We start from the raw sequence: 13070 nt of genomic DNA, 5'->3' as shown, positions 1-13070 counted from the left end.
TACCAGGATTTAAAGGCAAATTATTGGTGGATAGGCTTGAAAAAGTCTATAGCTGCTTATGTAGCTAAATGCTTGACGTGTGCTAAAGTCAAAGCTGAACATCAGAAGCCGTCAGGTTTGCTGCAACAGCCTGAAATTCCCACTTGGAAATGGGAAATGGTGACGATGGATTTCATCACCAAATTGCCTAAGACGCCGAAGGGAAATGATACTATATGGGTCATAGTTGATAGACTGACTAAGTCAGCACACTTCCTGCCCATTAAAGAAACCTTCAGCTCTGACATGCTAGCCCAACTGTACGTGGATAAAATTGTGGCCTTGCATGGCGTGCCAGTATCTATTATCTCAGATCGGGATACTGGATACACATCTCATTTCTGGAAGAGTTTCCAACAGTCTCTGGGCACTCAATTGAATTTCAGTACGGCTTACCATCCTCAGACGGATGGGCAGAGTGAGCGTACTATTCAAACGTTGGAAGACATGTTGCGTGCATGTGTGATTGATCTAGGAGGTAGTTGGGACAGGCATTTACCGTTGGTCGAATTCTCCTACAATAATAGCTACCATACTAGCATTAAGGCTGCGCCTTTTGAGGCACTATATGGTAGAAAGTGCAGAACGCCCATTTGCTAGGCAGAAGTGGGAGATACGCAATTATCAGGTCCTGACTTAGTCTTCGAGACAACGGACAAGATTTTCCAAATTCGCGACCGCCTGAAAGCTGCTCGAGACAGGCAGAAGAGCTATGCGGATGAAAGGCGAAAACCTCTCAAGTTTGAGGTCGGCGATAAAGTTTTGCTCAAAGTATCACCTTGGAAAGGGGTGATGCGATTTGGCAAGAAAGGTAAGTTAAGCCCAAGGTATATAGGACCATTCGAAATCATCAAATGTGTAGGATCAGTGGCTTACAAGTTAAACTTACCTGAAGAGCTCGATGGTATTCATAATGTATTTCACGTCTGCAATCTGAAGAAATGTCTAGCCGATGAGTCGCTAGTCATACCACACACAGATGTGCATATAGACGAGAGCTTAAAATTTGTGGAAAAACCTGTGTCGATTGAGGATCGACAGGTAAAGAAGCTTCGGAGAAAGCTTGTGCCTATTGTCAAGGTGAAGTAGGACGCCCGCAGAGGTCCTGAATACACGTGGGAGCTAGAATCCTCAATGAAAGAGAAATACCCTCATCTGTTTCCTTAAATCTCGAGGACGAGATTTCTTTTAAGGGGGTTAGGATGTAACACCTTGAAAATTTGTGTCCAATAAAGTATAAACACGTGTCATAAGCTCTAAACGTGAGAAAGAATACTTTGGAGGGACTAAAGTTGACAAACGGGGAAACTATGTGAATATAAGGGTCCAAAGTGTCAACAATGGATAAATATATTCTAAATAGCCCTACATAATGTTTATACCTCCCAACGAATAAATCATGGATCATACGAAGCAAAAATGAAAGAAAGTGAGGAATTACAAACTACAGGGGCTAAAAGTGTCAACATGTGCAAAGTATACCTCTGAGTGACCTTTTGGCAGACCCGAAGCTTTGTAACGGTAAAATATACTCACTAGATTATGTGGTTAAAATTTCATAAAGTTTCGTCATCGTATGAGAAAGTTATGATCAAATTCGTGTTCGAGGGGTTAAAAGCGTCAACATTGAATTCTATGGCCTTATGAGTGGTTACAAGGTTGGTCAAGGACTTAACCAAGTTAGTAAAAGTCCCAAGGCCCTTAAAAATAAGGTTAAGAGGTCAAAAATGCAATTTAAGGACTTAAAACCACGTTACAAAGGACCAGGGACTGAAAGTGCAAAGTTTGAAAACTTGTTGACTGATCAGACAGGTCAGGCGGCCCGCGTGAGAATCCCTGGTAACCCCAAGCGGGCCGCATCAGACTCCCAGTAACAGAATTCCATGCACAACTGCCAGTCAGACCTGTTAACCGACTTTGTGGCCTGTAAACTGATACCAGGGGCTGAACAAATGGGTTTTCATGCACTAGGGACAGTTGTGATGATCAAGGAGCATGCATAGGCTCTTGTGGCATCATCTTATGAGATCAAGAATGCTATATAAAGAGATGAATGTTGTGAACATTTGGGCATTCATTTGCAAAGTTCACAAATATACTCTCTGGAGCTCTCTGGTCAGCAAGCACTCATCCTTAGGCTCTCTAATCTCAATTAGGACTCTTGTAAGTGTCCTTAACCCTTCCTAATTCGTTTTAGCTTAGTTAATTAGCTAAAAGTCAAACCGTCGTAATTAAGGTTTGACTTCGTGATTAATTAAAATGTGCTCTGTCAAATCACGAATTAAAAGTACCTTTAAGTAGGTAATTATGTGGGTAACAAACCCTTAAAAGGGTATTTCCAGATTCCCACTCTAACTATGTTAATTGTCGAGTCAAAGCTTATTATAAAAAGTCAACAGAAAGGTTATTTGCGAATTAATACATAATTAGCAATGTAGGATGCATGCAACCTGTTTAATCATTAAAATGACTTGGTAATTAATGTAAGAACATGTTCCAACATGTTTAACTCGACAATTTTCAGTTTAGGCTCGGTTTGGAACCGAAAGTCGCAAAGTTTGACTTCTGCTTTGACTTTCAGTTCTGACCCGTTTAAGCCAAGATTAGGATTTCCTTAGAGCTTCTTTTGAACCTATTTACATGTTAGTATAACTCTCTGAGATTATACAACTTGGTTCATGAGATATCCTTTTCACATGCATGTTTCCGTTAATCGCTTATATGTTGACCATTATGCCCATTTGACCTTAAAACGTGGTTTTTGAAAATGTAAAAGGGTAGGCACTTTAGCTACTGAATTATAAACTTGCACCCAAAATTTGAAGTCAGTTTGAGGTCTAGATTAAAAGTTATGCTCAATAGCGTAATTAAGAGCTTCTTTACTAATTAAATGGCGTAAATTACGTATAGCCTATCAAAACCCAAATTTTTATACCAAACTTTTTACCCACTGTTATAAAATAATATTTTGGGATTTTTGGAGATTTTTATTTATTTTTAGGCTGAGCATAACTTAGGGTTCTAAGATTTATTCGGTTTATGCCGGTTTTGCCCTTTTTAGCCATAAAATGAGTTTTACAAATCCTTTTGACCTCAAACCAATTTCTACTGATTTATTATGATAAATAAATTATTTTGAGCCTAAACTACATTCTAAAACGGTCTTCGCCTTATTGTGCGTTTAAAACCGTAATCTTTATATAAAACTAACCGGTCTAAGCTTAAGACCTGTTAGGATTCTAATAGGTTATTAAAACCTTAATTTCCAGATCTAGGAGCCCAGTAAAAGCTACGTGCACTCGTTATATTTGGTTTATACTTTGCTCAGGTAAATACGTTTAACTTATTTTCCCTATACGGGCTTGGGGTACGGTATATAAAATACCGCTTGGTCGGGGAATTGACCTTAACCGGACTTGGTTATGTGCAGTCAAATTAACCCGTTTGAAAATGCTGTTTTGTTTGTTTAACGCCTTTGGGGGCTTAATGACCATGTCCCGGATATCCTTGGCATCATTCAAAGAATGGCCACGACCTTAGCACTCGGGTGTAGGCGTACACCCGTAGTGTTGTACAACATGTATAATCATCGGTACGAGAGAAGTCTCGCGGCGGAATTATATTAAGTGGTGTGTCTATTAATCTTTAACCCGACATGACCCAGGCTACCGAACGCAGAACGAACATGTAATTCTTTTACAAGATTATTAAGCAAATAATTATCCCAAGTTATAAAAAGTTTTATGCCACGGGCATTTAAATCAATTTTAAACATTTTCAAAATGAGTCAGTTGAATTGTATTTACCAGTGTAAACTGACGTATTTTCCAAAAAGACTAAGTGCAGGTACTACGCGTAATAGGCTGGTCACTCCTTAAGCATCCATAGAAGTCTCGCAAGCTTAGGATGCATGAAGTCTGTTGAAATGAAGTTTCCTTTTTATTTGATTCTGCCTGTGGATTCTATTTCGACATTTTGTGATACTCGAATATTACAATAAATTAAGTTGAAATGAATCTATCTTTGCTTCCGCTGTGCATTATAATTTGTGTTGTTTGACTATAATGATATCAACTACGTCACGTTAATCCCCCACCGGGCCCACCGGTGACACGTGGAAATTAGGGATGTGACAAAAACATAGGTGAGTTGAGTTGAAACAGTTCTGTCAAGATTTGAACAAAAATTAAATGTGACTGAACGTCTTCAATGTATTTTACTCGGTTTAAATGTTTGATTACAGATTGAATTCTTTTTCAGCTTAAAATACTAGACTGTGCAAAAATAACTGATCGAGAAACAACTAATCTGAACCGCCTGATCCGTGGAACTACTGACCAGAAAAAACTGATTAGTGAACCATTCATGGCTAGAACAACTAATGAGTGCAAAGTACGCCACATTTCGCCCAGGCGCACGCTTGCGTTTGCGAGTTAAGGGGTAGCACCCTTCGCGAACCAATTGGTGTATGGCTCTAGGAAAAAAAATAAGAAAGAAGGGCTCACATATATAATCCACTCCGTGTTATTATCTCCATCTATGAGGCACAAGATTCTAAATTTTCACTCCTTTCCAACTTTTCTTTTTTTGCAGCTTTCACGGCTTTCATGTCTCAACTTCAAACATGAATATCTCGTTCATCTTAGATCTGATTTGAACGTGGTTTGGTTCGTTATGAAAAACTCACAGCATGGAACACAAACCTAGTAAAAAGTACTTATATATATTTACATAAAGTATAATATCAATATGTTTGTCCGGCGAAAATACACTTTCATACTTTGTGAAAAGAACTCTTTTTCACTAAATTTCCCAAACAATCTTTTCACTGCTGAAGTCGTTTCAAACTTGTAATTTTGAACGATGAAAACACACTTTGCAGGTTTCTTGCTTTACATCTCAATCAGTGTTCCATTTGTGATTATAAATTTATGATTTTGTGTGGTTTTGAACAACTTGGTATTGTTTTTTGATCATGATTTAGGGGATTAATATTCAATTTTAATAAAAAAAAAATGAAGGTGAGGTGGGTGTTTCTGATGGTAAGGATGGTGGTGAAGATGATATAATATGCATATCTGTCTATCTGGTCACACACTATAAACTACACACTTTTTTTATTAACAATAAAGTATAAAAATTTGTTCCAGTTACTAAATACAAAAACTCGTATGTTCATGTCTTGCATTCTAAAACATCAACATTAATTAAACATTAAAAAACCAAACAGTTAAAATATGGACCAAACAAAACAAGTGAAGTAATTGAAAAAGGTAAAGATTAGAGAATAGAAGTACATGCTAAGGGTGTTATAACAATAGGTGTTTATATAATATGATACAAGGGTTTTTTCCTTATATTTTATTTATATAAGTAATATTATCTTCGTTATCGTGATTTTAGGTGTAAACATGGCAAACAGTCATGAACCACATCTAAAGTCACATAGTAAATAAATCAGAAATTTTCATCAACTTCAAAGTGTTCTAAAACAATATGAACATATTGCCTCTCAATATTGGCAGATTTCTAAATCTTATTCGCAGAAAAAAAAAAGGAACTATTGATATTATTAAAAGATAAACCTAATACTTAACTTAAACTTAGAAGATCATCTTCTAAATAAAAAATCATTGCATAAATACTAGAACTACATTTTCCCAAATAGTAACATGGTACCTTATGGCCATAAGTCATTACTCAATTGATAAGGTTAAATTAAAATATAACTAATAACTAAATCCAGGATTAGGATCAAATACAAAAGATTCTAATTGTAAGAAGTGTAAGAAGGATTTATAGAGTGACAAGTGTCCAATAACCTAAAAACACCCACTACACAAAAAAACCCTACTAAAAAAAAAAAAAAACCTTAAACATCCACCACCACCAAAAACCTAAACCCCCACCCCCCCCCCCCCACACACACATCACCTATCCTAAAAAAAATATTTTTTTTTTTGCCGAGGGGGTACGTGGGGGGTGGGGGTTTAGGTTTTTGGGTGGGGGTGGGGGGGGGGGGTTAGGTTTTTTTTAGGTTTTTGGGGGGTGGGGGGGGGTTTAGGTTTTTTGGGGGTTTTTTGGTGAGGTATAGTTTTTTTTTTTTTTGTTTTTTTTTTTTGCCGGGGGGGGGGGGGGGGGGGGATGTGGGGGGTTTAGGTTTTTTGGTGGGGGGGGGGGGGGGTTAGGTTTTTGGGTGGTGGTGGGGTGGGGTGGGGGTGGGTGTTTAGGTTTTTGGTGGTGATGTAGTGGGTTTAGTTTTAGGTTATTGGACACTTGTCACTCTATAAATCCTTCTTACACTTCTTACAATTAGAAGCCTTTGTAGAATAACTTGACCCATTAAATCCATATCTTTAAAAGATTGAAAGAGAAGTTAACGTGCGCATGATTACACATGCACATAGCCACTTTACAAAAAAGATTTTTATTTAGTCAAAAAGGATACTTTTTTTAAGGGGTGATCATTTAATAATATTAATTCATGTATAATTTTGATTTTAGTCTCCTTTATTTATAATTTTGTTTCAAACAAGGATAAACTAGGGATGTCCATTAACTGAGCCGATTTGAGCGAACCTTTGCTCATGCATGCCTCGTTTTCTCACCGAGCCAAGCCGATCGCCTCATTTACAACCGACCAGAAAATCGAACATATATTCACCCGTAATGGGGCGACGGACATAGAGTATTAGGGAAATATGAACAAAAGGATAAATGAATTAATTGGATGATCCTTTGACTTACGTCAAAAGTATTACATAGAGTGCAAATGTGAAGTATGTGTAGATGTATACTTTTGTTTTAATTTTTCTAAAACATTTGTCAAAGAAATTAATAATTTCATAACTAAAATAATATCATTGGAAAATACATATACGACTTTATTAATGCTTTGGATGTCAAGAGATTAGAGGCTAAAAACATGTTCCTTTAAATTTTATATAGACAACCAAAGAAATATAAACATAACCAAACTTTTTATTAGATTAATTTCTTAATAAAATTCACAAAACTCCCTTACAAAGATATGCTAAATATTTGCATAAGAAAAAATAATCAAAAAACAAGAAAATGTGAACCTAGACTTTGTCATAGAATATGCACAAGTTCCCCCCAAACCCCTCACAAGATTTACCCTCAAATCCAATAAAAAAAAATCCTCTCTTTTTTTTTTCAATATAAACTTATGGGCCGAAAAAAAGAGCTAACTCGAGCTCAATTCATCGATTCGTAACGGCCATTCTGAGCTTGGCGTAGTAGACGACCGTGATGTGTTGGTGTTTGTAAACGACAAACCGACCTTGGTCAACGGGCCAGAAGTCGAGTTGGTTAGCCCTTGAGACATGAGAGACCGAGCATTTAAAAATGGCGGTTGATGCGGGATCGGGATTGGGGTCTGCCGGTCTTCGGGTTTTGTCGTCAAAAACTCGACCACTTCGGGCATTGATGGCCGTAAGGCCGCAGACGCTTGTGTGCACAGAAGCCCGATCTGCATCACTTCCAACGCTTCGTGCTCGGGAAATTCACCTTTTAGTAACGGATCGATGGCTTCCGACACAACGCCTTCTTTGTATAGCTTCCAAACCTGTTTGGTGATCAGTCGAAACGAGATTAAAACAATGCAATGAGTTAAAAAGATTGAAAACTTTTTCGGTTTTTAAGACGTACGGTTTGCAAAAGCGAGCCGGTATCTTCTACAAAGGCATTGTTTCTTTTACCACACGCGATTTCAAGAACCACGACTCCAAAACTAAAAACATCGGCTTTTTCGGTAAGTTGTCCTCGGACTATGTATTCAGGTGCCATATAACCTCTGAAATTATTGACATGTTCACGAAAAAAAAGGTCATTAATCTGCAAAAAAAAACATGTTAATGAGAAAATTTAGACAGGTTTCCTTACAAAGTTCCAGCGATTCCGGTGGTAAGATGACTCCTATCAGCCCCGAAAGTTCTCACGAGACCAAAATCCGCGATCTTAGGAGAAAAATCTTTGTCAAGAAGAATGTTGCTGCTTTTAATGTCCCGATGGATAATTCTTACATGACACCCTCCATGAAGATAAACTAACCCTTCGGCTGTTCCTAGAATCACCGCCATCCTCTGCTTCCAGCTTAAAATCTGTACTTTATCCTTGTCTGCAATGAAAGAATTCAATCATATTGAAGACGTCCCATATGTTTTACAGTAAACCGTGAGAACCCATTACCGGAAAACTCACAGAACCCCCACCAATACCCTGCTAACCAATTGGATCAGGGAAAACGTAGCTTTCGCTGGACATGTGGCATTCAAGGTGGTTAAAAACCGATTCATTTACCGATTAATTTACTATCGTAGCACCATATTTTGTTTATTTCGGTTAACATTGCAAATCCACACCAAAATAAATTATTGAGTAAACTGCCATTTTGGTCCCTGTGGTTTGCTTACTTTTGCCATTTTAGTCCAAAACTCAAACATTTTGCATCTGGGTCCCTGTGGTTTCAGTTTTATTGCCATTTTGGTCAAAAAATGAAATCAGGTCATAATTGTCTTATAAAATCCTGCAATTTTGTCATTTTCCTCAGGGGCAAATCAGGTCATATTTGTCTTATAAAATATGGTATTTAAGAAATGATCATTTTGCCCCTGCGGAAAATGACAAAATAACAGGATCTTATAAGACAAATATGACCTGATTTCATTTTTGGAGCAAAATGGCAATAAAACTGAAACCACAGGGACCCAGATGCAAAAAGTTTGAGTTTGGGACTAAAGTGGCAAAATTGACCAAACCACAGGGACCAAAATGGCAGTTTACTCTAAATTATTTCATGTTTTGTTTTAAACTAGGTGTATATATGCATATATTTTTTAAACTTTAGATCATTTATAATGTAATCCAATTTGTGAAACATGTCCCGCAAGTGGACCGATAAGGCATCAGGCTCGATGACCGGTCCGGTTATAAAAATGCTGGTAAAAAAACTAATTAACAAAGTTAAAAGATAAAGAAATTACCGAAAAGGAAATGATCAAGGCTCTTATTTGGAACATATTCATAAACCAAAAGACTCTCGGGGCCTTCGATACTACACGCCAAAAGCTTGACAAGATTCTTGTGTTCAATTGCACTGATCAAATTGACTTCATTAAAGAACTCGTCCACCCATTGTCGCGTATTGAAAAACAATCGTTTCACCGCGACAACATCTCCATTCGGAAGAGTTCCTTTGTAGACTGAACCCGCTCCCCCTTGACCTAACTTATTTGAATTATCAAAGTAATTTGTCGCTTTCTCGAGCGTTTCGTATTTGTACTTCAATCCGGACTTGTTAAACGAATTCGATAGCATTCCCATGTTTTTCCGCTCTGTAAATGCAAGTCAAGATTTTAATTATCCGGTTGATTTTCTGTTAATTTCGGTTGAGAAATAAGATTGAAGTTTACCTTCTCTAATCTTTGATATTCTTATATACGCTGCATAACCAGCAAAAGATGTGATCATGAGGAAAGCAACCGCAGCCAATACAACAGCTACTTTGGCTCCTGGACTAGAAAGCCCTGAAAACATGGATAATTAGGAGTTAAATTTACCATTATACCCTCTAACCAAAGACCAAAAAAGTCAATGTTCCTGGTCACGAAACCGTTCTTAAAAAGTTAACAAAAACGATGTTCTAAGACTTCCTGACCCGTTCAAACACGAGGAGCCATGATATAGAAGATTCGTCTTATGGTAAAAAAAACATTATGTTATTTTGATCACTCTCAAGGTTAAACCATCGAAAACGATTTTTAAATTAAAAAAAATATACAGTTAATATAATTGATTGAGAATAAAATCCTGTTTAAATTTTTATGGAATATCAAACAACCTAACAAAAAGAGAATAAAGATATGGTCAAAGACCAAAAGTCAACAAAATAAATTTGGAAATTCTCCAGGTAGGTTAACTAGAACAAACACCAATATTTCAATTGATCTGAGTCTAATAATTTAAACAAAACCAAACAACCACGCACATGGAGGTTCATAAGCCCAAAAAACGTTTGACTTTTGACTTTTGAGTATCAAATCATTTGAGTTCAATTATTTGTAAGGACATGTTATAGTTTAGATTTATAAAAAGGGTTATCATGTTAAAACTATAACATGTTACAATAATAATAATAATGAAAAAAATATTGGAACTGAATATTGAAGATACCCATATTGATTATGAGTTTGAAATCTACAATGTTTGAAGTTTGAACTTGGAAAAAGTCAAAAAAGAAACAGAGGCAATTATATTTGAAAATTGGCCAATCTTGAGAATCTTGAGCACAACTTGCCACGAAAACAAAAAAAAAAGGTAATAAAAGACTTGAAATACAAAATGTTCATAAAATATTAAAAAGAAATCAAACGAAAACATATCACAATCCAGAACAAATCACACAAACAGCAAAATATTTTATGTTCACTTCTAGTTTGCCCTTTGTTGTTCCAAAATCAATTTTAAAAGATTTTTTTCTTGTTACCATGAGAAACCGTCACCGAAAAACTCATGCGGCCCCACTGATATCCTGCTAAGGGGTTGTTTGGCAAATTCTGAATGGGTAAGTGTTGAACCAGTAAAAGGTCTGAACCATTAAGAACCAGTATAATGCTTAACCATTCAGAGGCAAATGTCTGATATATTCAGATAAGAGGTCTTAACCATTCAGACTCAGTATAATGCTTAACCATTCAGAGGCAAATGTCTAAACCATTCAGACATCTACTTGTGAAACAAAAACTTTAAACCAATAAGTGTTGAACTAGTAACAGGTCTGAACCACTAAAAGCTGAAAGAAACAGCCCCTAAGTGTTAACCAATGGAAATGAGATCAATCGATAATGTAACCATTGAAAACTGGATTCAAACCCGAGATCTCATTTGCCAGCCACCAATTACAAGTAAAGTATAAACATGTCCGTTTACCTGCTTTTCCTAACATCCAATATTATTAATTTATTATGATGTCAAAAGTGCAAAATGATGAACAAGCATGAGATCATAAAACACAATCATATTAAACTAAAATAGAATCTTCTGGGCATTGGGATCACAGTTGAATTCAAAAAAGATATAACAATGTTGCCAAACTGATCCAAAAACCTAATCCATTTGCAACAAAATTAAAAAAAAAAAAAAAAAACACAGAAAACTCATCAAAATTCAAGAAACATAGAAACCCATAAACAGAATCTAAAAACCCACCCTTGATTAAAAAGAAAAACAAAAAAACAAAAACCACAACTACTTTTTGCAGAAAAACCAGATGATCTTGATTCACAAAACAAAACCCATAAACAAAACCACTTTTTTTGGTTAAAAAAAAACAGATGATTGTAAGAAGAAAAAAAAGGAACAAGTGAATTACCAGAAGTACCCCCACCAGCATCTTCACCATCATTGTAAAACTTATGTGTAGAATACCTCAAAAAGCACCCAGCATTCATACTCCTCCCTTCTCTACTTGGCAAACACCCCACCACCTCCCTTTTCCCCTTATCCAAACACTCCCTACACTCCTCCTTACTCAAACTCTCCCAACACTGTGCCAACCCATACACCCCATTCACCCCTAAAACCCCAAACCCACTATTATTCACCGCTAATTTCGTCACATTCTCCACCAATTCCCCCACACTCCTATTAAAATCACCCCAATTATTATTATTGTTATTATTATCACCCACCAAACTGGAACTACTACAATTTCTGGCATCTGTAACTGGGTCCACAGCTTCTTGAAAGAAACTGTAATTATCGTACCGAACGAAGCATCCGTCGAGGAAGATTCTGCCGGAGGTACGAGGAAGGCAGGCGGGGACGGCGGTACGGCTGACGGCGTAGCAGACGAGACAGTCGGTGCGGGAAAGATCACGGTGGCATTGGATTAAGGCGAAAAACGGGGGTGAGTTGGGTTCGGTTACGTTTGTTACGGCGAAGTTGTTGTTGGAGTTGTTGAGGTTGCTGGAGAGTCGTTCCATTGCTCGTACGAATGTTGGGATGAATCCTACGGTTGTTGCTCGACCGGTCCCGCACGTGAGGTTGCCGGCGGGAGTGGCACGTGAGTCGGAGTTAACGGTGGGGGTTGAAAGAGTTAGGAGGAATAAGATTGAGATTTTTACCCATGTTGTTGAGAGATTGTTGGATCTTGATTTTCCGGTGAACATGTTTTGTTTGTGGGGGTGGTGATCATGTGATTATGTGGGTGGGGTGGGGGTTTAAATGGAGTGAAGAATGTGTAGGTGGAGTCAAAGGTTAAGAGCCGGTTTCACACGGTTTTTTTGTGGGGGGTTTCACGCTCGTTTTCTCTCTCTTGATGACTGCTGAGTGATGAGTGATGCCAACGCATAGGGAAGATTGATTTAAGTTTACTCCTTTGAAATGGGCGGCTTTTTTTGTGTGTGTTTTCATACCTTTGTTAACTTGTGTTGCCTTTTTTTTCAAATTGTTTTTGAGTGATTAATTGAATGTTGTTTAGTTGTAAGAAAAAGAAAGAAACAAATAAATGGATTAGACGAGTGGGTGTGGTATTGGGAGAGTAATCGGGGAGCTGATAATGATGGTTTTCCTGTCGAGGAACACCACTCGCCCCCGTATGTCCCGATCAACCCCCCTCTCTCTCTATTAATATTATTGGAAGGGATGGATGGGGTGATCATTTCTTCTTGATAGGGAAGAGGAAGGGAAAAAGGAAGGTGGTGAGGTGGAGGTGATGAGAAGGTGAGGGAAAGGGGACCATATCCCTCTTTCTTAGTGTTCGTTAGATTGGAATACATGTGGTTTAAATGTTTAATTGAATTAAAGACGGACCGAGATCGCTAAACCATGAGAGAATGGAAAATCGAATTAAAACAAGTACGCACTTAAATACACCTAACACGACATTATTCCAATTTGATAAAGAAATCCAACTTTCTAGTTTTGAAGTGGATAGAAGTGTTCTAAGGAAGGAAAAAAAAAGTTATATTTTTTTTAAGTGAGGGAGATCAAACATGATTGGTTATCGA

At 37.3% G+C, this 13070-nt stretch overlaps 1 protein-coding gene across 2 annotated transcripts; it reads right to left on the bottom strand.

The window, feature by feature from the left end:
• Positions 1-7002: 7002 nt before the first annotated feature.
• On the bottom strand, positions 7003-12367 carry LOC110878331 (cysteine-rich receptor-like protein kinase 42). Of its 2 annotated transcripts, XM_022126616.2 has the most exons (6): positions 11432-12355; positions 9474-9587; positions 9045-9395; positions 7945-8179; positions 7711-7855; positions 7003-7627 (listed from the first exon to the last, which is right to left on the bottom strand). In XM_022126616.2, the coding sequence occupies exons 1-6, from the start codon at positions 12228-12230 to the stop codon at positions 7247-7249; spliced, it is 2025 nt and encodes a 674-aa protein (XP_021982308.1). In that variant the 5' UTR covers positions 12231-12355; the 3' UTR covers positions 7003-7246. The 2 variants fall into 2 exon arrangements, with proteins under 2 accessions (XP_021982308.1, XP_021982309.1); XM_022126617.2 differs by lacking the exons at positions 7003-7627; positions 7711-7855 and having other exon boundaries at positions 7941-8179; positions 11432-12367.
• Positions 12368-13070: the final 703 nt, after the last annotated feature.

The sequence above is a fragment of the Helianthus annuus genome, chromosome 9 (genome assembly GCF_002127325.2).
Source record: "Helianthus annuus cultivar XRQ/B chromosome 9, HanXRQr2.0-SUNRISE, whole genome shotgun sequence".
In the NCBI taxonomy this organism is placed as follows: Eukaryota; Viridiplantae; Streptophyta; class Magnoliopsida; order Asterales; family Asteraceae; genus Helianthus; species Helianthus annuus.
The sequence above is the reverse complement of the archived record's forward strand: the minus strand, read 5'-3'. Positions and strand labels throughout refer to the sequence as shown.